Source organism: Glycine max, chromosome 11 (assembly GCF_000004515.6).
Source record: "Glycine max cultivar Williams 82 chromosome 11, Glycine_max_v4.0, whole genome shotgun sequence".
NCBI classification, from domain to species: Eukaryota; Viridiplantae; Streptophyta; class Magnoliopsida; order Fabales; family Fabaceae; genus Glycine; species Glycine max.
The window spans coordinates 16,822,460-16,842,494 of record NC_038247.2 but is presented as its reverse complement, the minus strand read 5'-3'; the positions used below and the strand labels follow the sequence as shown (position 1 = coordinate 16,842,494).

The 20,035-nt window shown below is 31.4% G+C and overlaps 3 protein-coding genes across 3 annotated transcripts; 1 reads left to right on the top strand and 2 right to left on the bottom strand.

The window, feature by feature from the left end:
• Positions 1–810: 810 nt before the first annotated feature.
• LOC100805588 (serine carboxypeptidase-like 49) lies at positions 811–4,152 on the bottom strand. Its single transcript, XM_014763618.1, has 5 exons — positions 4,111–4,152; positions 1,539–1,689; positions 1,352–1,440; positions 1,150–1,257; positions 811–924 (listed from the first exon to the last, which is right to left on the bottom strand). Exons 1-5 carry the CDS (start codon positions 4,150–4,152, stop codon positions 811–813), a joined length of 504 nt encoding a protein of 167 aa, XP_014619104.1.
• A 59-nt stretch (positions 4,153–4,211) lies between these two features.
• On the bottom strand, positions 4,212–8,184 carry LOC100817500 (vacuolar protein sorting-associated protein 24 homolog 1). Its single transcript, XM_014764157.2, is given in 7 exon segments — positions 4,212–4,483; positions 4,571–4,759; positions 4,879–5,000; positions 6,774–6,876; positions 7,632–7,691; positions 7,693–7,709; positions 7,801–8,184. Coding segments are annotated over 7 exon segments (684 nt in total). The 5' UTR covers positions 7,913–8,184; the 3' UTR covers positions 4,212–4,402.
• Positions 8,185–16,191: 8,007 nt separating this feature from the next.
• LOC100776165 (probable xyloglucan endotransglucosylase/hydrolase protein 32-like) lies at positions 16,192–18,508 on the top strand. Its single transcript, NM_001254568.2, has 4 exons — positions 16,192–16,491; positions 16,706–16,806; positions 16,918–17,135; positions 17,750–18,508. The coding sequence occupies exons 1-4, from the start codon at positions 16,263–16,265 to the stop codon at positions 18,108–18,110; spliced, it is 909 nt and encodes a 302-aa protein (NP_001241497.1). The 5' UTR covers positions 16,192–16,262; the 3' UTR covers positions 18,111–18,508.
• Positions 18,509–20,035: the final 1,527 nt, after the last annotated feature.

Below are 20,035 nucleotides of genomic sequence, written 5' to 3'. Positions count from 1 at the left end.
TTCCACTACTAGAAACATAGCCACTTCTTCCTTTATTGTTCCTACCATGACCTCTTCCTCTAAAACCACTTCTTCCTCTGTTACTGTCGCCAGGATTCTTGTTACTAGATTGAGCCAATAAGGCTTGTTCAGCAATTTTCTTCTTATTTCTCTCTAGCAATCTATGTTCTCTAGCTTCTAGTGAACTTTGCAATTCTTCTAAACTCATTTCACTTATTTCCTTGGATTCCTCAATTGCACATACTATATAATCATATTTTTCCAGCAGAGATCGAGTAATTTTCTCACAAAATTTTCCATCAGTTAGAGTCTCACCTTGTGTAGCCATCTGATTGGTGACTACCTTTACTCGTGCAAAGAAGTCAGCAATCTTCTCATTCTCTTCCATCGTCATTGAGTCAAACTGTCGCTGCAACACTTGAAGTTTCACCTTCTTGATTCGATCTCCACCAGCATAACATTTCTCAAGTTTATCCCAGGCCTGCTTCGCTGAGGTCGCCTTCGAGATCAGATTGAAATTCGCATCATCTACACTCTGATGCAGAAAGAATATTGCCTTCGCATCCTTCTTCTTGCTATCCTTGTATGCATTCCTCACCACCTCAGTAGCGAGTTCTGCTGGTTCCGCCGCTACGCCATTCTTCACTACCCCCATCACGTCTTGAAATTCGCCTTCATTTGAATATGCCACCGCTCCCAATTTTTTCCATCAAGAACCAGCAATTGCGTAGGGACATTTCCTCCATTTGTGCTCAACTTCATTTTCACTCAATTCGTGTTCAATTCACTGAATCGATGAAGAACACTCACTCACACTCGTGTTTCCCAAATTGCAAATTGAAACCTCACTGATTTCACTCGTGTTTCCCGATCCCAGGCTCGATTAGGCTCTGGATACCAAAATGTTGGATCTAGAACATTAATCTAGCACACATCAAGCAGTGAAAACTTGAATCACACACACAAACTCACCAAGAAACTCACCAAGAAAAATGGAGAAGATGAGCAAGAAAGAGATGGAAGAAAAACAGAATAACGAAAATTGCTTATTTTGCAAAAATGGAAAAGTGTTTATCTCATAACAAAAATGCTTCCCTTATTGTGAAATTACACTTATTCCCCTACTTATATCAATAAAGACAGAATTACCCCTTTCTCTAATAAAGCTCTTTTCACTTTATGCAGGTTTAACAACTTCTCCACGTTGTTGAAGTCATAACACAATTGTCCCACACACTTCTTTCTGATGTCGTAGTACTGCAATTAGCATTATCAGGAGAAAGAATGCAGTAAGCAAACTGAACTTGAGTAGCAAAAATAGAAGATACTGTTATTTCATATGATTACTTACATTAATATCTCCGGCTATAGACAAGATACTATCGAATATGCCTTGACAAACATTTAATGCAGTCTCGCAACTTTGTCCACCTTTAGATTCTGAAGAATCAAACACAAACAATATCACAAAGAGAAACAATATAATACATTGGTAAAAAGGGATGTGCGTGAGTGATAAAGAGAAAAAGAACTTGTACCGCAATTTTTTGTGGCTTCTTCACAGCCTGGGATTGACTTGATGATATCATCATGTTGAGCTTTTGTAATTATTTTGTTGTCTAATGCAAAGTCTGGGTATTCTGGGTATTGAATTGCAGGATTTGTTAACCCATTACCAATAGCAAAACCCTGTTATATTATATTAATCAATACAGGCAAAAGCAAGAAAAAAACATTTAATTAATCAATCATACTCAGCGATTATGTAAGTTATATTAGAAATAGTGTAAGACTTTTATGTTCGATAAAATTATCTATAAAAATTAGCTAGAAGCTAAAAAATCTACTTGAAAACTAAAAACAGCATATTAAATTATAAGGATTCAACAAAATTAGATATTAAAATAATTGAAAATTGTAAAATAATACAAAAATAATAAAATCACGATTTATTTAAAAAGACTAATCAGGAAATTTGATAAATATATTGAGGATAAAAAGAAAAAAAATATAAAAAAATTATAAGGTAACATTTTAAAAAATACTCTTTTAAATAGTATTTCAAAAAATACTGAAAACTATTAAAAATATTTGTTTACTTACTAGTGAAACAAATTTTCCAATTAATAAAAAAACTAAAAATTAACTAGCATTGTTATTCTTAATCTTTTATATACTACTAACAACAAATTTAGCATTTATTTGTGAAGAGAAACAGTATTTATTTATTTTTTACAATGAGAAACAGTGTTTATGCATATACAATAAGTAATGTTTTGACATTGTGTAAATGAAGGGTGATTTCGTTAATTAAACATGTTTTAATGTATATTTTAATTAAAAATATATATTTTAAAATCTTTAAATTAATTAAATATATATTTAATTCATTCAAATTATTCTATAAGGAGATAATTAGAATTCAGTGATATAAAATCAATTGAATTTAGCTATTTCTTTTATGTTATTTGAATATATAATGAATCTAGTTTTGATATATTGTCTATAAAAATTACTAAAACTATGCATTATATATTGTGTAATTAATTAAAAAAAAGTATTATGACAACAAATATTTCAAAATTACTATCTTACAATGATGTTATTTAATTATTATATAACAAATTCCAGCACTCAAACTTTAAAGAAAAATAATTTTTGTACGTACCTTCTTTTTTGCAAGTAGAAATATGCTTCATATTACTAATTTTTGTATGTACCTTCTTTTTAAGTAGTTATATGCTTCTTCTTCTTTTTGTTATTTTTCAAGATACTTCTTTTTAATTTACTAATAAGTATTTCATGTAAGTACAAAGGAATTGTAATCCCCATTCCAAATGTGCGTTGCAATGTTACCTCTTATATAAGAATCAATAAGAATTAGTTACACTCTGAATCATGCAAGAATTAGTTGTTAACAAAATATGGGAACTATGAGAGGGACTTGCATAGCGACTTTCATGCTCTGGTTTCAATTTGCCGCTAGCTGTTTTGCTATTGCTTGGAAAAGGACTAACAGGTAACTAGACTTTTCTTTTAAGAGTGACACTTTCGGACCAAGAATGTCATAAACTTATCACATTCACAATCAACATGCCAACAAAAGGGGGAAAGTAGGAAAAATGAAAATTAGAAGGAATATTGTTTAAATTAACAAGTAAAAATACCCATTATTTTCATGCTTGTGTATGCTATAAGTTACCCATGTGAATTTCCTTGCAAAAGAAAGTAGACATTTTATTTTTCAATTTAAAAAGGAAGCAAGCCTATGGTATTATTATTAGAGAATTGTGTTCATATTCTTAAAGGAAAATAATGAGATGACATTATGTTGTTACCCAAATTCAATCACACGTGCGTCTCATAATGTTGGTTATCACCTAATTCAATCACATTATCATTTGGACATAAACAAAATCACATTACCATTGAAAATACAGCGGGATGAACAAATAAGTGTGACTATGTTGAAGTCATGGTAGATCAATTAGGAACGTGTGTGGATGTGAATACCTAGACATGGTGATAGAAATTATAAGATTGATTAGGTAATGAAAGGAGAAACTAAAAGAAAAAATTATGAATTCGAATTTTTTTGGTAATAAAAACTAATGATTAACATTTAGTTACCAAAATATGTTGGATTGCTGGTCCTCAACGGGGAAGCGGAGATCTCACATCTTTTACGTTTCTTTTTTCCTATTTTTTTCATCGTGTACATCAAATTGTTGTGTTTCTTTAGGGTTCTTTTGTCAACTTCAAATTACGCTCTATATTCATTTAAATATGCCCCCTAGCAACTCAATGGGTCAAGATCTAGAATTAGTAAGATGTTACTAGTATTTGACAACAACCCTTTTATGCAAGATTTTGAATGAAAAAAAAAAAACTACGCAGAAAAACATGTGCAGGTTAAGAATTCTAAAATCTTAAGTAGGAGTCAAGTGATTTGTACGCCATATCCAAGCCCTCAAGAATATCAAGAATTCTTCAAAAGCACATGTTTCATAAGTTGCTCATTAATTTATTAACGGAAATCTCATACAGGTGGATCTATTAAGATTTGGATTGAAAAAGTTCATCAAGAAATAAAAAAGAAAATTAACTAACTTTTGCATAGAACCAGATGCCATGCAAGAAATCCCCAACCATGGATGAAGTTACTTTGCGCTTATTATCTTACTGACAAAATTAAAAAGAGAAACAATAGCTTGACACACTTGACACTTTCAATAACTTCGTGTAATTTACATACAACATGCCCATTCCAATATTATCTTTCCCATTGGTATTATCTGTCATTTTCAATATAGATATGACAAATAGGTTACAAACTTTTCAACATCTCTCTCTTGTAACATTACCAAGGTACAAGATGGAGGCTGCGAGATTAGAAACTTGTTCATGATCTAACTTTAGCAAGTCTGGCCCTTATTTCTTCCATTTCTTCTTCATCATCAACACCCTCAGCAATAGCCTCTTCCTGCAAATAATAATGTATTCAATAACTGGTGTTAAATGAGGCAAGAAAGAGCCATGTTTATAAGGAAAATGAACAAACTGCACATACCTCTGCGGCTCCAACACTTTGAGCAGGTTGCTTCACCCTTTCTTTCCTCACAGCTTCAGGAAGTAGTGTGGCTGTCTCGCCAGCTATTGTGGTCAGAACTTTATCGACTTCTTCTATCTCATCTTCTATGTCCTCAGAATCTAGTGCTGTGTCAACGGCATCATTTACTATCTCCTCGATAACTCCTGCCTGGAAGAGACAACATTCCTCATAACTACCAATGAAACTATCTTCTCTAACCACAGAGAGGGGAGACAAGATTGAAAAAGTGGTATTCTTATGCGGCATTAAAAGGATTGCGGGCATACCTTTGTCATTTCTTTGCTGAACTCTTGCATTGCCACAGCCATTTCAGGAGCTTTCGTGAGGTTGTTGACAAGTTTCATGACCTCAGCACTCTTTGATAGATGTCCCACCGTACGAGCAATTGCTGCAAAAACAACAAAAGTTGTTAATTCTCAAAGAACAAAATTCTATTAACACAAATCCAACTCGATGACTAATTGCAAAAGAGTTCACATCTAAGACAAAAACTGGTTAATCTATAACTATTTATAGTAAACAGAACAGGTACAGTGAGAATATCACATATATGACATTATTGGACAAAACAATTTAAATGGTTTAAGTTTCCATAAATTTAAATGGTTTATCCATAGACATTATTTACAATATGATATTACGGTGTCATTTCATCCATGTAGCCAACTCCACCCAGTGGGCATAGATTATAGTTGTTGATTTTTCTAGTTTATTTGTAAATTCTGGAGTTTCTAGCTGAAGTAATCAAGGTAGTCAAAATGAATATCTTACCTAGGATGAGGAGAGATGGCAAGTGGAACACATAAAACGTTAGATAGCAACTCAGATTGTAAGATCCTACTTAAATTATAAAATTAAATTCATATACATACAAAGACAACAACCACCTCAAAATTACAATTTCAATTCAAATATAACATAGACAAACTTCAGTAACAAATAAAACACTAAGAACGCAGAAGTCAGAAAAGTCAAAACAGAGTGCAAAAATAGAGGCAAAAGTAGTCAAACAGCACAACACTCAGACAAGTTGGTTCTTTCTTTTTAACATTAAATAGTCTTTTCCTGTGCACGCATGGTGGGATCATCTGATTCCACCAATTCTATGCACAAGATTGTGCATCCCTACTGACACTACCAAAAACACATTTTTCCTGTGGATTAGGACTGCAGGGAGCATCATGCAATGCCATGCAAAGTAGTAAAAATTTGATATCCTTCCTAAGATCAGGAGGAGGGGGAGAAATATCATAAATCGTGGAAATCATTACTAAATTTAAGGAAACTTAAACTGAATGCATAAAACTAAAAATCACAACTTAACAATTCCAAATATAAAAGACAAGTTCTTTAACAACACATAAAACTCAACAAATACACAAAAGAAGTCCCAAGGTCCCAAGCAGAAGTAGGGTCTCGACCAGAATCAAACAAACAAAAAATGAAGAACAAGGATCAGTAGTTGTGTTAAACCCCTGTAAATCCAGAAGCAAACAAACACCAAGCAGAGACATAAAGAAACCCTCCAATGAGTTGATTCCGGAAGGAGCAGAACCCAGAATGTGCCAAAATGAGGCTAGCCAAAATGAAAGGCTCTAGGATTTTAATGTAACAGGCCTTCAACAAACATGGGTTGGTTTCTGCAAACTTGGTAAGATCATTCAATTTCAAAGATTTCATGAGAAACTCACTGATCACACAAAATCAAGTCAGAATTGGATCAGGTTCACTTATGGTGCAAAAAAATGTAAAATCATACAATCTTATGAGTAAGATTGTGCTCCCACAATAAAAATTGTGACTTTCACTGCCATGCAGGTTGTTCTAAATGACTCATAAGTCACAAGACAAAACTTCAAACTCATGTACATGTTGCACACCAGATTAACATCCCAGTAATTATATCCTCTTTACCCAAAAAACTAAAGACACAAGTGTTCATTTTCCTCAACCAAAATATTGATCATCAACAAATTCAATTATGTTGACAAAGTTACCCACACCATTCAGTTAATAAGAAGGACTAAAGAAAACTAAAGTTCTTTGGCTAAGGAATAATTATCAAAAACCTGGTATCAAGCACAGGTAACTAACTTAGAGAGTCCTTATTTGTTAACAAGGCAAAATTATCTTAAGGCTAATAAAACATGGAAAAACCTACCAACACTCTCTCCAAGGTGCATTGATATTGAATTCATTTGTGCTTTATTTTCATAAAGACGGTTCACCGTTTTCCTAGATCTCACAAGTTCCTTAGTAAGTGCCTACAAATTGCACAGTATCACATTAAGGAGAAATGTTTCTCAAAATACTGACCTTATGCTTTTAACCTTGGAAACACAACAGCTAAAACAAATCACCTCCTAAAAGGTCATACACTAGCACAAATTTTTAGTTTATTGAATGACTAGTCCTAACAAGTCCCACTTACAAAAAATATCCCAACCAAAGGCAAATAACATCTTACACACCTAAGTGCAACAAACAAGATGAAAATGTATTTCATACACCTGAAGACGCCATTAAATCTTCTTCCTGGCATTTAGGCAAATAATATCCCAGGACTATGTTCAGCCGACCTTGACCAAGACTGCTTTTGGCCGACCTTGACCAAGGTTGTTTTTGGAGGAATGCTATAAAATTTGAAAATCCAATAACATCCAATCCATATCCAAATAATTGGATTGGATTTAAAATTCAAAAAACTGGATTTGGATGTACAACCAATCCACTAAAATGGATTTAAAGTGGTTTGAATATGGTTGGTTATGGATTGGTTTTATATAATAGGATTTTTTGAACACCCCTATTTAGGACCCAACTCTGCTCACAAGTCACAACTAAGGAAGTTATTTCAAGAAACACATTTTAGATGGTGATCACCTTGACACACATTTCTCAATCCTGACACTACCCAAAAAATTGAGAAATTAAAAAATATCACTGGCACTAACAATAGTAAATCAATAGAAAATAAACAAATTACCAAGTCACAAAAAAACAAAGCTAAAAAGCAAACCTTTGCGGAGCCCATGTCATTCCTCTTTGCTGCTTCTCTAATCGCCTTCTGCACATTTTTTTTCTTCTCTCTGTATATCTAATAGAAACCCATAAACACAAAATCAAGCATAACCAAAACTAAACATAAAAAAGAGAATTAAAATTAGGGTTTTGAGAGAGAGGAGTACCGCGAATTTGGCGCTCAATGTTGCGACACTGTTGGCGAAGCCTGCGCTGCCAATCCCTCAATAGTTGCTGCGGGTTTGGCTTCGGCTTCAGAATGTTCATCACCTTCTCCATTTCCGATTGATCCCAAAACCCAAAATTGATTTTTCAAGGGATCAGAAAGAATGAATGTTGCCCACAAAAACAATTGCTTCAAAATTTGATCTTTTTGGCAAAATCTATGAAAGACAATTATTCGATTCCATGAATAACACCCACGCATCACCGTGGCACCATCTCACTCTTTTTACCCTTTCATGCGTATTCCAGAAAATGTGTTATTCATAGATTATTATTTTTTGAAAAAAAAAAAGGAAAAAGTTTAAACACAATATGGTTAATTTTTTTTATTTAATTTTGAAGCAAGCAAGACTTCTTTTTATGTTTTGTTTGGATAAGAAAAAAAATAAAGAGGAGAGAAATGAAAAAAAATTAAAAAAAAATAGAATAGAAACTATATATTTTTTAGAATTTGAATGGGTAGAAATAAGAAATAAAATAAATTTTATTTATTATTTGAATGAGTGGAAAAGAGTGTGTAAATAAATAATATATTTTTTTATTAATTAAAAATTTAATTTTTAATCTATTTTTATAATTTAATTTTTTAATTCATTCAAAAAAAATGTAATTTTAAAAAATATTTTATTTAATTTATTTTTAATTTTTAATAACTAAAAAAAATGATTTTCTATCATTTTGAACCCATGACCTCCGTGAGTAGGATTGAAATTCAATGTGCTTAGAAGAATGGGAACTGTGTAAATAAAAATACCTTATATTCTTAAATTTCTTACTTTCTAATATTCTTAAACTTTATTTCTATATATTATATAATTTAAAATACTCATTAGACATGATTTATTTGAAGGAAAAAAAGTATGTGATATTACAAGAAAAAGCAAAGTTTTTTTTTGGTGAATTCCAGAAAAATCAATCTTGAAACTAGGAATCAAATTTTTCATCCTAGCTTGAAACGAAGGTGGATTTAAGAATGCAATTGTAAAGTGTGGGTAGAAAAGGGCTCGGCCCACTCATGTTCACTTACTACCTCCTTACTTAGTCCCAAACTGAAAACATAAAAATATCTTTTTTGGTGTTTAGTTAAAAATATCTCTGACAAAAACTAAGAATTGGTCTAATAATTACAATAAAAAAATCATTCTAAATCAAATTTAAATTTAGAATCGATAAATTAAAAAATAATAAGGATTTGATAGAATATATTTTTGCGTATAATATATTTTTAATCTCCTCAAAACTAAATTAATTTGATCCCAAATGTTCCTAGCTAAAGAGTATCTACATCTTGAAATTGACAACATGATTTACATATGTATCAAGAAAGCTCATCCTCTTACCCCTAAAAAATTTTGATCAAATCGTATATTTTTTAATAAAATTGAGACAAACTAAGATATATAGGAATAGATTTAGTGTATTGTTGTACTAAAATTCATATAAATCTAATGATATTTTATTGTTTCGTTGTGGTTTAGGCTTAGTGTAGTCTAAATAGTGTCAATTCTTTCAAACTTTGGTGCTTGAGACTTACTTTGTATAGCATCAACAATGCCAAAAGTCAGCATTATTAAGGCCAACGCATCATGAAGGAGTTATAAATAGTGTGTCCACTCAAATGTGGGTAGTAGACTTGAATTCATTTTTTTTTTATAAGTTGGGTATTGTAAATCTTCATACATCAGCTTAATTAAGGGGGGAATTGTTGACAAAAAGAAAAACTTAAGGGGGAGTGAAGGATTCTATATATATATATGAGATGAGATGTGTACCAAACACTTCGGTTAATTCTAAAGCATTGATTCCACTAATCTATTTTGTACATTCTTGTCCTTTGCTTGTAATCAAACTCTCAAGCTTTCAGAGATTCTTATTGCATCAGCAGAATAATAAACAAAAAGGACTTTACCACTACAATAATAAAAATGAAAGAAGAAAAAACTCCACTTATTTATTATAGAGTACCTAATGAAAACAGGACAAAGCTCTTTCAATTCAAATTGAGGTTTGGATGAGAAAGGGATATAATTAACAAAACCTCATATAAAGCCAAAGGGTAGTCTTGCATTGGGTGCAATGGCACAATCAACACTGTCGGTAGAGTAGCTTACGATGTGTATGAGACAAAGGGGCGTTATCAATTGTCTATAGCAAAAGACAAGAAATTCTACATGACACAAAGCGTTTGGAATTTGATCACTCTATGTTGACAATTTGCCTATGGTTTTAATGAATGCTATGCTATTCATAATTCATCTCCATAGCATATCAGCATTACACTGTTGCATAATTATTGGTGCTGCAACCTGAAAGTATATATATTAATCAATATATTATTCTGGACATATTAGCGTTCATGGATTCATATCATATTATCATGTCGTTGATTGTAGTCACAAATCTCAACAAAAGATTGGGTGAAAGCAATGTAATAATTTGACAAGCGAGATTCTGAAAAGTCCAATGGAAAACTCCACAATGATACGTATTCAAATGGTGGGATATATTACTTTAGGTAGGAAGCAAAGATGTATTTTATTTGCATAACTAATTCGTACCCGATATCTATGGTTTAAAATTTGAATAATAGCACGGGACCATGATAATCAAAGGCCCCACATGTATTTAATCTATTTCTGCAATAATTGTTATTATTATTCTTTGACTCAACACTATCGCGAAACCTCTAAAACTTAAGCAGAATATAATGCATTAGGGAGCGTAATATTGTTATGTTGATACAAAAATTCCATTTAACGTGGTAATGTACACGACTATGGTGTTTAGCGAGTGCAGCATGTATCTTTTGTTGGGTTACTCTCCTATACTCTGCTTTATATGCTTGTGTACCATGCTCTTCCTGTTATGTTAAAAATTAATGTTTCGAGCCTAAAAGGCTTTCATGTGAAGCATAATGTTGCTAGTATCTAGGAATCTAGAATGAGTTTGTTTAATTTGAGTTAAAAGGTATTTAAGAAAATGAGAGAAGAGTCCATTGTACAGAAATACTGTAATTATATGATTTTTTTTCACCAAAAGTTGCACAATAATAAGAGAAAAGAAAGATGTTATATATTGGATAAATGCTGGCCTAATTCATAAGAGTTGGTATATTTTGGCCAGGAATACACGTACACCTAAAGGCTTCTGAGAGTAATTGAGAAGCCTATAATAGGTGATCTAGTAGTTGTAAGGCAAATTCAACATACTTTGGAATATAAAAAAATACTTTAGTGGATTAAATTGATAACAGAAACTCTCAAGCAAGTAAAGACCTCCCAAGAAGAGTCTTGGGCCTATATAATCTACCTTAACCCACATTAAAATATCCTAACCTAGGTCATTATTAGAAGTGCCATGTCTATATTTATGACATTTACCTCAAATCCTCACGGATTTAAACATTAGAATGTCTTTGCAAATACCTAGTTCACTCTCCATTGATTTCCAGTGTAGTTGGAATGAAAACTATGAATAGAGAATATCTCGAAGCTTAGTCAAAATCCGCATCAGAGATATGTAACAAGTTCAAAAAATGTGACAAGATAATTAATATAACATAGAAATATGAAAAAAATTATAATGTTATAAAAAAATATTATATATAATAATATAACGTTTCTATATAAAATCTAAAGAGAAATAATTGACACATTTTTTTGTGCATAATGAGGATCAATTATATACATCAATTTCACCCGTCATTAGACCAACTCTAGTGGGTTTGATATGGTTGATACATAATACTCTTTTAAGCATATATCATTAAGGGTTCGATTTTCATATATATATATATATATGAATGAAAAATATCTATTGAAAAAAGTTATTTTTTAAAAAGAATTTCTACATCTCAAGAGATTAATCTCTAACTTTTGATTGGAATACTTGAAAAAAGAAATTGATTATCATTAAAAAAAATCTTTGGAAGTGTTTGGTATATATAAAGAAAGCTTTTTCATGCCTGAAAATAAGTAAAATATATTTGTTTGCTAATGAAAAAAATACTTATATAAGTTTCTTAAGAATAAAAAATTAAGTAATATTTTTACCAAAACTTTAATATTATCACATTAAAGAATCTTATAAAAGAGTAACGTGGTAGTTTTAGTGTAGTATTTTTTTTTAACTAGGAAAAGTTAAATTTCTACCTCCTTCCATGGGATTTAAACACGAGTCTAAATGTGATGTTTAACACTATTCGAACATGATATGTAATATAATTTAACGATTAGGTTAGCAAACTTTAATATCTATAAATAAGAAATTTATTAAATATGTCATTTTGTAAATTTAACATATAATATTAATTCATTATATATATATATATATATATATATATATATATATATATATATATATGATCATTTCTATATTATCAATTATGAGGTCGCCATAAAAAGAGCCATATGTTAGTTATTTAGAACCATTTCTAGAAAAAGAATATTAAAAGGTCAGAAACACATGCAATTGCTTTAACAAAAGTTTACTCGAAGTCAAAAGAATCCTTTTTATTTTCTTTTCATTTAATTCCAGAGCAAATATTGAATGAAAACTCAAAATCGAAATTATCCTGCCTATCGGCCTAAGCATGTTTTCCATTCTTTGCTTCTGTCCTGTATATATATGAATATGATAACAGACAAAATAAAGATCTTTGCAGATACAACACTCCTTATTGTGTCGCCTCTTCGATATCATATATAGTCATCAAAGAAGGAAAACCCAAAAGGCTATGAAAAAATAAATATTTCATTGTTATCATAGTATTACAATTTCAATATAGTAAACAACTAAAAAATGAGTTTAGTTTTTGTCTAACATTTTTACATTATAAATACATAAATGTGTGCGGAAAAAGGTAACATTTTTTTATATACATTTCAGTTGGAAGAAAACTTCACATGGGTAATGGGTTAATTAGCAGCATATTTAATTCTTTAACATAGTAATAGAATTTCCACTTGAAACACATATAATTGATTATCACGAGATACCCTGAATTGAAAATAAACTATTTGTAAGACAAGACTCCACCAAAGTCCAAAGAGTTGTGGTGTTGAAAGCTTTCATGAGAATAAGTACTCTCTATTCACAATGGGAGGTGGCGGATGTAGACCGAATTTAATTATTTGGGTCCCTATGTCTTTGAATTTTAGCAGCTATTCTATTTCAGTTACGGAAGATTAAGACATAAATTAACAGAAAGTACTACTATTTTATGATAATTAACTAAACTATATCTAGAAAGCCCAAGAAGGAGTTCGTTCTAGATTCTACATAATTTCATTAATTTATACTAGGTAGTTTTTTTTTTTCAGTTTCAGAGTTTTGATTTTGACTAACCAATCCGATAGAGTGAAATATAACCCTATTTAAGAAGAAAAAACTTTTCCAACTCACAATTTGTACAAGATTTTAACACGAGAGTTTTGATTTGGACTAACCAATCCAATAGAGTGAAAATGTAATAACCCTATTTAAGAAGAAAAAACTTTTCCTACTTTTCCAACATGAGAGTGACTATATCAAACTCTTATAATTTAGATTTCTGACACAAGCGTGGTCCTTAAATTATTTACACTTGTTCTATAAATATAAATGCTCCCACATGTTTAGTAGTAGTAGACTATTTGGTTGGTTTATGAGACAGAAGAACGTGCTAGGAAAATTTGCAGAGAGCTGCTAGTTTTATGACCATAAGGATTAATATTTTGCTCTAAATTCATAGGGTGCACGCCACGGGCTCCCAACAATGATCCAATAAACACGTTTGTCTCATCTCTTTAGCAGAGTCTACAAAAGGGTCTAACTCATGCAAATAGTTTATTTCAATTTTTTTAAAAAAAATATTTCTAGAAGTCATTGCCGGCAAAATTAATATCTAAATTATGTAAAAAAAAATAAAAATTAATCAGTTAGTTGAACAAATGTAATTAGCTTTCTTTTAAATTAGATTAGATATGGCATCTTCATATTAGAGCGACGAGTCTTTTCATAATTGGAATACGTTTCCATGCAGGGGATGGATTGACAATTATTTTGCACCATAACCTTAAATCATGGAAACAGTGCAGCGAAACATATGGCAGACGCATTTACTTGTAGATGATAATATGGACAAGAACTTGCGTGGCTGAATTGTTCTCTATTCTTCAAAATAAAAAGGCATATGCATTTATCCGTAAACTCATAGCTATAGGTTAATTTGCATTCATTAGGCTAATATACTAGCTACAACTTGGATGTTATACTCTATCAAAAAAAAAAAAATTGAATGATATACTCTATGGTCTAATAATTTTTAGGGTAAATGATTATTTTCATCTTGAATGTATAAATTAATGATAATTTAATCATTCAAAGTATGATAATTATGTCATTTTAATAAATTTTCATAAATCATTTTATCATTAAGATATAATGTTTTAAAATCAATTGATATTAAATTATAAAGTTCATGAATCAATTTGTACGATATAATATATTTATTGTATTTTTTACACATCTAGACTAAATTAAAAAATTTTATTTTGACTTTTTAAAAAACTAAAATGTCATCCATTTATACATTTAGAGACAAAAATATCATGCACCATAATAATTTTTCAGATGTTTCCTAAAAGGCTTGAGAGTTTAGACCCGATTGTATAGCCATCTATCTATGTGCTCTTCTTGAAAAATGTGAACAATCTATTTGTTCATTCAACTTATGTACTTGAAATTGTACTAAAAAATTATGTACTTTAAAATAAGGATGTGCTTCCTGTGATAGAGCAGTCTTCATCAATTTAAGAGCTAAAATTTAGTGAAAATTTTCAGCCTTGAGAGAAATTGCCGACAGACTAGGATTAAAAAATGGCACTATATGGCAGTTTGTCAACGCACTTAAACTATAACACTGGTCGTTTTCAATTATGTATTCACATAACCTCCATATTTTGATAACTACTTTGATGCAGGTTTTCTTTGAAGTAACGACCAAGTTGTACAATTTCTATATCTAGTAGTTGAGATTTCATGGTTTCTTTTTTAGATCAGCAGAAGACCTAGAGCAGTTTTAAAAAAATATATGCAAAATTTAATATAGCATGGTTGGTTAGAATTAGATAGAAACCTCTTAGGTAGCTGATATTGCAGACACAACAATGAAGTTGTTGAATTAAAATGTGACCATGAAGTGAACGTGCTTCAGATTGATATTCTCTAGCTCAAAATAGTCAAAACATGCAAAGTGTTAAATCAGTTTTGGTGGTTATAAGTTCCACTCAAGTTGCCCAATGTTGACCCGGTAATTGTAATTTATAAACCCCTCAATAGTATGTGATAAATTCAAGTCACACAAGGAGAATCAGTTTCTAAAATTTAAATGCTTTACTTTGCTAACTGGGTATCTCTTGGAAGTCTTATAATACTACTAAATTGCTATCACTGACCGCTAATTGTGGCACTCTATAGCATATCACAGACTATGTTGACCCATTTAGATTACAAGCCTTCTATAGAATATGATTAATTCAAGTCATGTGAAAAGAACCAGTTTCTAAAATTTAAAATGTTTAACTTGCTTTTGGGGTATTTTGGAAGTCTTGTAATCTCAAATTACTATCACTGATTCACTGACCGCTAATTGTGACACTAAGTTGCATAGGGAGCATGTCAAACTACTTCTACAACCAGCATTCAAAACTGCTTCTCATTTTTGTATCAGGCTAAATTAATTAATAATAATATCATAATAATAACAAGTTAACAACCTTGATAGTATAGTAGCAAGAAGAAATTGACTGCAACAGTGAGAAAGTACCATAATAGAGTTATCATTCATTACTAAGTTATCCTTTCCCATCACATTTCCCAAAGAGAACATGATGATATACTAGTTGCCCATGTTTTTTAATTCAATATATACCTTGTCCTAGTGTTCAATTGTGATGTTTTGTAATTTGGTAGTAAGGTGAACCATACATATCTAAAGTTATCCCTTCCTTCTATGTGACCTCCTCAGAGGTAACTAAATGAATGTCAATGTCATTAAGGAAACACTATAACAAAGTCATTCCTCCTCCATGTCACCATGTCAAACTATAACAATTTACAAGTTTATATCAAACAGGTATTCACTTGAAAAGGAAGTTCCCTCCCTTGAAGAAATTACAAGGAAAAAAGCCCACACCACAACTAGAACATTTTCCCCCCTATTGTTTACCACAAAAGTGACAACATTTTGTCCTCATGTGTAACTCCCCAATCAACTAACTTATAACCTTTTTGGTACAGTAGGGCCTTGAAACCCTTTATATATATCAACCTCTGTAGCCATACTCTTTCATAAGCAGCATCAACTAAACCTAAAATCTTCTGCCCCACCCAGCATTGTAGCAGAGTGATTCTGTTCACTACAATGCCATCATCACTATCCTCTTTCCTCCGTATGGCTCCTATTCTCTCCCTTCTTGTACTCTCATGTGTGATTTGTTCTAGTAGTGCTCAGGGACCACCTTCACCTGGCTACTATCCTAGTTCTAAAATTAGTCCTGTTAGTTTTTATCAAGGGTTTAGAAACCTCTGGGGATCTCAGCATCAGAGACTAGACCAGGGCTCATTGACAATCTGGCTTGACTCTAACTCAGGTATTCCAATTTTCCCTTAAATTCACCACTTAAGATTCTTTGGACAAAAGTTGGGAAAATAAAGAAAGAAGAATTTACCACTTTAGAAGTAAAAGTACTTCTGAGCTCTCGCAATTGGCATCCAAACAAGCACTTAGTCATTTGTAAACACTCCATTCTTCACTGTTACAACTTTGTAGCATACTCTTACTTAGACATTTTTGTTGTAACACAGGAAGTGGATTCAAGTCACTTCACTCTTATCGATCTGGTTACTTTGGTGCTGCCATTAAGCTTCAACCTGGTTACACTGCAGGAGTCATTACATCATTATATGTGAGAATTAGTGAATTACTCTACAACTTCAGATAATGTTGAAAATTGAATCTCTTCTTTCAAGTGCAAATTTTAATCACCTTTTTTCTGATTTTTTTTTATGAATTGCAGCTTTCAAACAACCAGGACCACCCCGGAAACCATGATGAAATTGACATTGAGTTCCTTGGCACCACTCCAGATAAACCATATGTCTTGCAGACAAATGTATACATAAGAGGAAGTGGAGATGGGAATATTATTGGAAGGGAGATGAAGTTTCATCTTTGGTTTGACCCAACACAGGATTTTCACAATTATGGCATTCTATGGAAACCGAATGAGATAATGTAATGTTTTCATGCACTCTCATGCTCATAACTTGACCAATTTTCAACTTCCTTAATTATGAATTTATTCGTCCACGCGTACATAGCCATGCCTATATTAGTGACACATATGAAATTTGCACTACCCCTCCAAGAATCTAACTTAAAAGAAGTGTCTAATCATGAATTGTCACCTAGTAAAATTGTTGACTTTTTTCCATAGCTACTTTAAAAGTATGATAATTTTTAATTAGCCAATAGGGTAAAAAATTTATACTCTAAAGCCCAATTTCAACATATGTGAATTATGCTTTTATGTGTGTGGCTTAACCACTATCTAGTCAGAATTGCTTACGTTTCCTCCCAATTATTAAGTTGAAAAGATGATATTGTTTTACGATTATTTTACAATATGATCCCGTCTAATAGCCCTTCTAACTTTTTATGAATCTATATCAATAGAGATGAATCATAGATATAGCAATTTTCATTCATAGGGCATTATGAAATGATGACAAGGAATTTTCACGCGCGCTGGCTACTCACATGATTGTGATATATAGAGTCTTGCTTGAGGAACTTGATTATTGTATGTTGCTTACTACTTTGTCTTATAATGGAAATAATATGTGCAGATTTTTTGTGGATGATGTCCCCATAAGGAGGTATCCTAGGAAAAGTGATGCCACATACCCCTCAAGGCCAATGTATGTGTATGGGTCAATATGGGATGCATCTTCTTGGGCAACAGAGGATGGAAAATACAAAGCTAATTATAATTACCAACCCTTCGTTGGTAGGTATAAAAACTTCAAACTTCAAGGTTGCACTAGTGAAAGCTCTGCCTCATGCAAGCCACCTTCTTTCTCGCCATCTGGCTTTGGTAGTCTAAGCCCTCAGCAGTTTAGGGCAATGCAATGGGTCCAAAACAACTACATGGTCTACAATTATTGCCATGACCCTAGGAGAGACCACACATTTATCCCAGAGTGTTAGGGTCTATCTAGTTCACGCCTGTTTGGAAATTCGTTGAGAAGAAAATAATTACGTCTAAGATGTGAAAGATATAATTATTAGTTTCTGAAGATCACATTCGAGATGTGAAAAATGTGAAACCAATTAAGCTATCATGTTGGTGTGTCTCAATTCCAAGTTACCCTATACACTTTGCATATTTGAATTGTAAAATGGTTTTGTTTATTCAGGTGGTGGTGGTGGTGGTTTTTGTGATGGACCCATTTGCTAAGTATAATTGCAAGAGTAGTTGAGCGTCCAAGCCCCCGTTCAAGCCACTCCAATGATTGGAATGTTTTTGTTGTTTATGTAATTTGTGTTGTAGTATTGTTTGGGTCCTATAATACTGTTCAAATAAATTGATTCAGATGCTTTCCTCATACGTGTATGGGTGTGAAAAGTGACATTGAGAGAAAGGACATGCTCCCTTAAAAGCAAAACCCCTTAGAAAGAACTTTCTGCTGGACTTTGGTGGCTCACTTTGGACCACGATAATATTTATATTAGTTATTGTTGTCTTTGCACTGTCATTGGATTAGATAAAGGATATGCTTAGATAAATTTCTAAGGAAGTATTTATTAATAAACAAATAAAAAGGAAAAAATAAATTCATTTTTAAGTTAAAATAATTTATGCATAAATTAAAAAATAAGTTTTTGAAGAATTTAATATAAGAGTTTTTACAAACTAACTTATACATTATTAATTTTAGTTTTTTTAAAAAAATCCTATAACCAATTTATAAAGAATTTTCCAAGCAAGTCCAAATTCAAATGTGCTATTACCCATGTCAAGGGATGATCATAAATTTGTATAGGCTGATGCTAGGTGCAGTCAGCATTATTGCTGGTACACCCAGCACTTAAGGAAAAAAGATTAAAATATCCTTAATCCGTAAGCCTTTTAAGTTGATCCGTAAAAGACTTACTTGATCCGTAAAAGTCTTACGGATCAACTTGATCCTAAGCTTTTTACGGATTAACATGATCCGTATCAACCTTACGGATCAGCTTAATCCATACGATTTACGGATCACTCTCACGCACACCCAACATAAATGCAAAAAAAGCATAGGAACAGTTTTGACATTTTTTAAAAAATGTTGAGTGCACCTAACATCTGTCATTTGTATAACATCAATGAAGATAACAAAATGGGTCTTGCCATTATTCAATATTTGAACACTTGTTTGATCGATGAGGTTTTTGTCAACCGCTAGGGATACAATCACCAAACCACTTCTCCATTTTTGTCAATTAATGATTAAAAGGAAAAAAATATTCATTCAGAGAAAGTTTTTCAAAAATTTACCTCTTTTTTAAATAGGTACCCTAAATTTCTTTTCTAATTTGTCATTATTGATTGAAAAGACGAGGTAAATAGAAGTCTTCTAAAAAATATATGTACAAATTATAATTATCACTTTTTTATTTTTAAAATTTATACTTTTTATGATAGATTAATATGGTCATTATTTTAATTCAATTTTATGTGAATAATATTTTGAGGTGTAATTTTTCTCTTTAAGTTTAGTGTCACTAATATTTTTTCTTATTATTTTAGAACTTCATTTTATCTTTCGAAGTCTCAGTATTATTAATACAATATATAAAGCTAATTGTTGATCACGATGTTAATCGCAAATTTAGAAGAAAAAAAAAGGTGTTCCTAATATTACATGTTTATGTAAATTGCTTACTTTAGTAAGATGTTTGTTTAAAATAAATTAAATTAAAGTGTAAACACACTTTTCATATAGGAATACAATTATTTAAAATAGAAGAAAAAATTATATAATTTAAACACCTACCAGAAAGGAGATTTTTTTTTCCTAAAGATAAACAAACCATCATCATTAAAAATATTAATTAATTAATTTCAAAATGACTATATCTACTCCAATCTT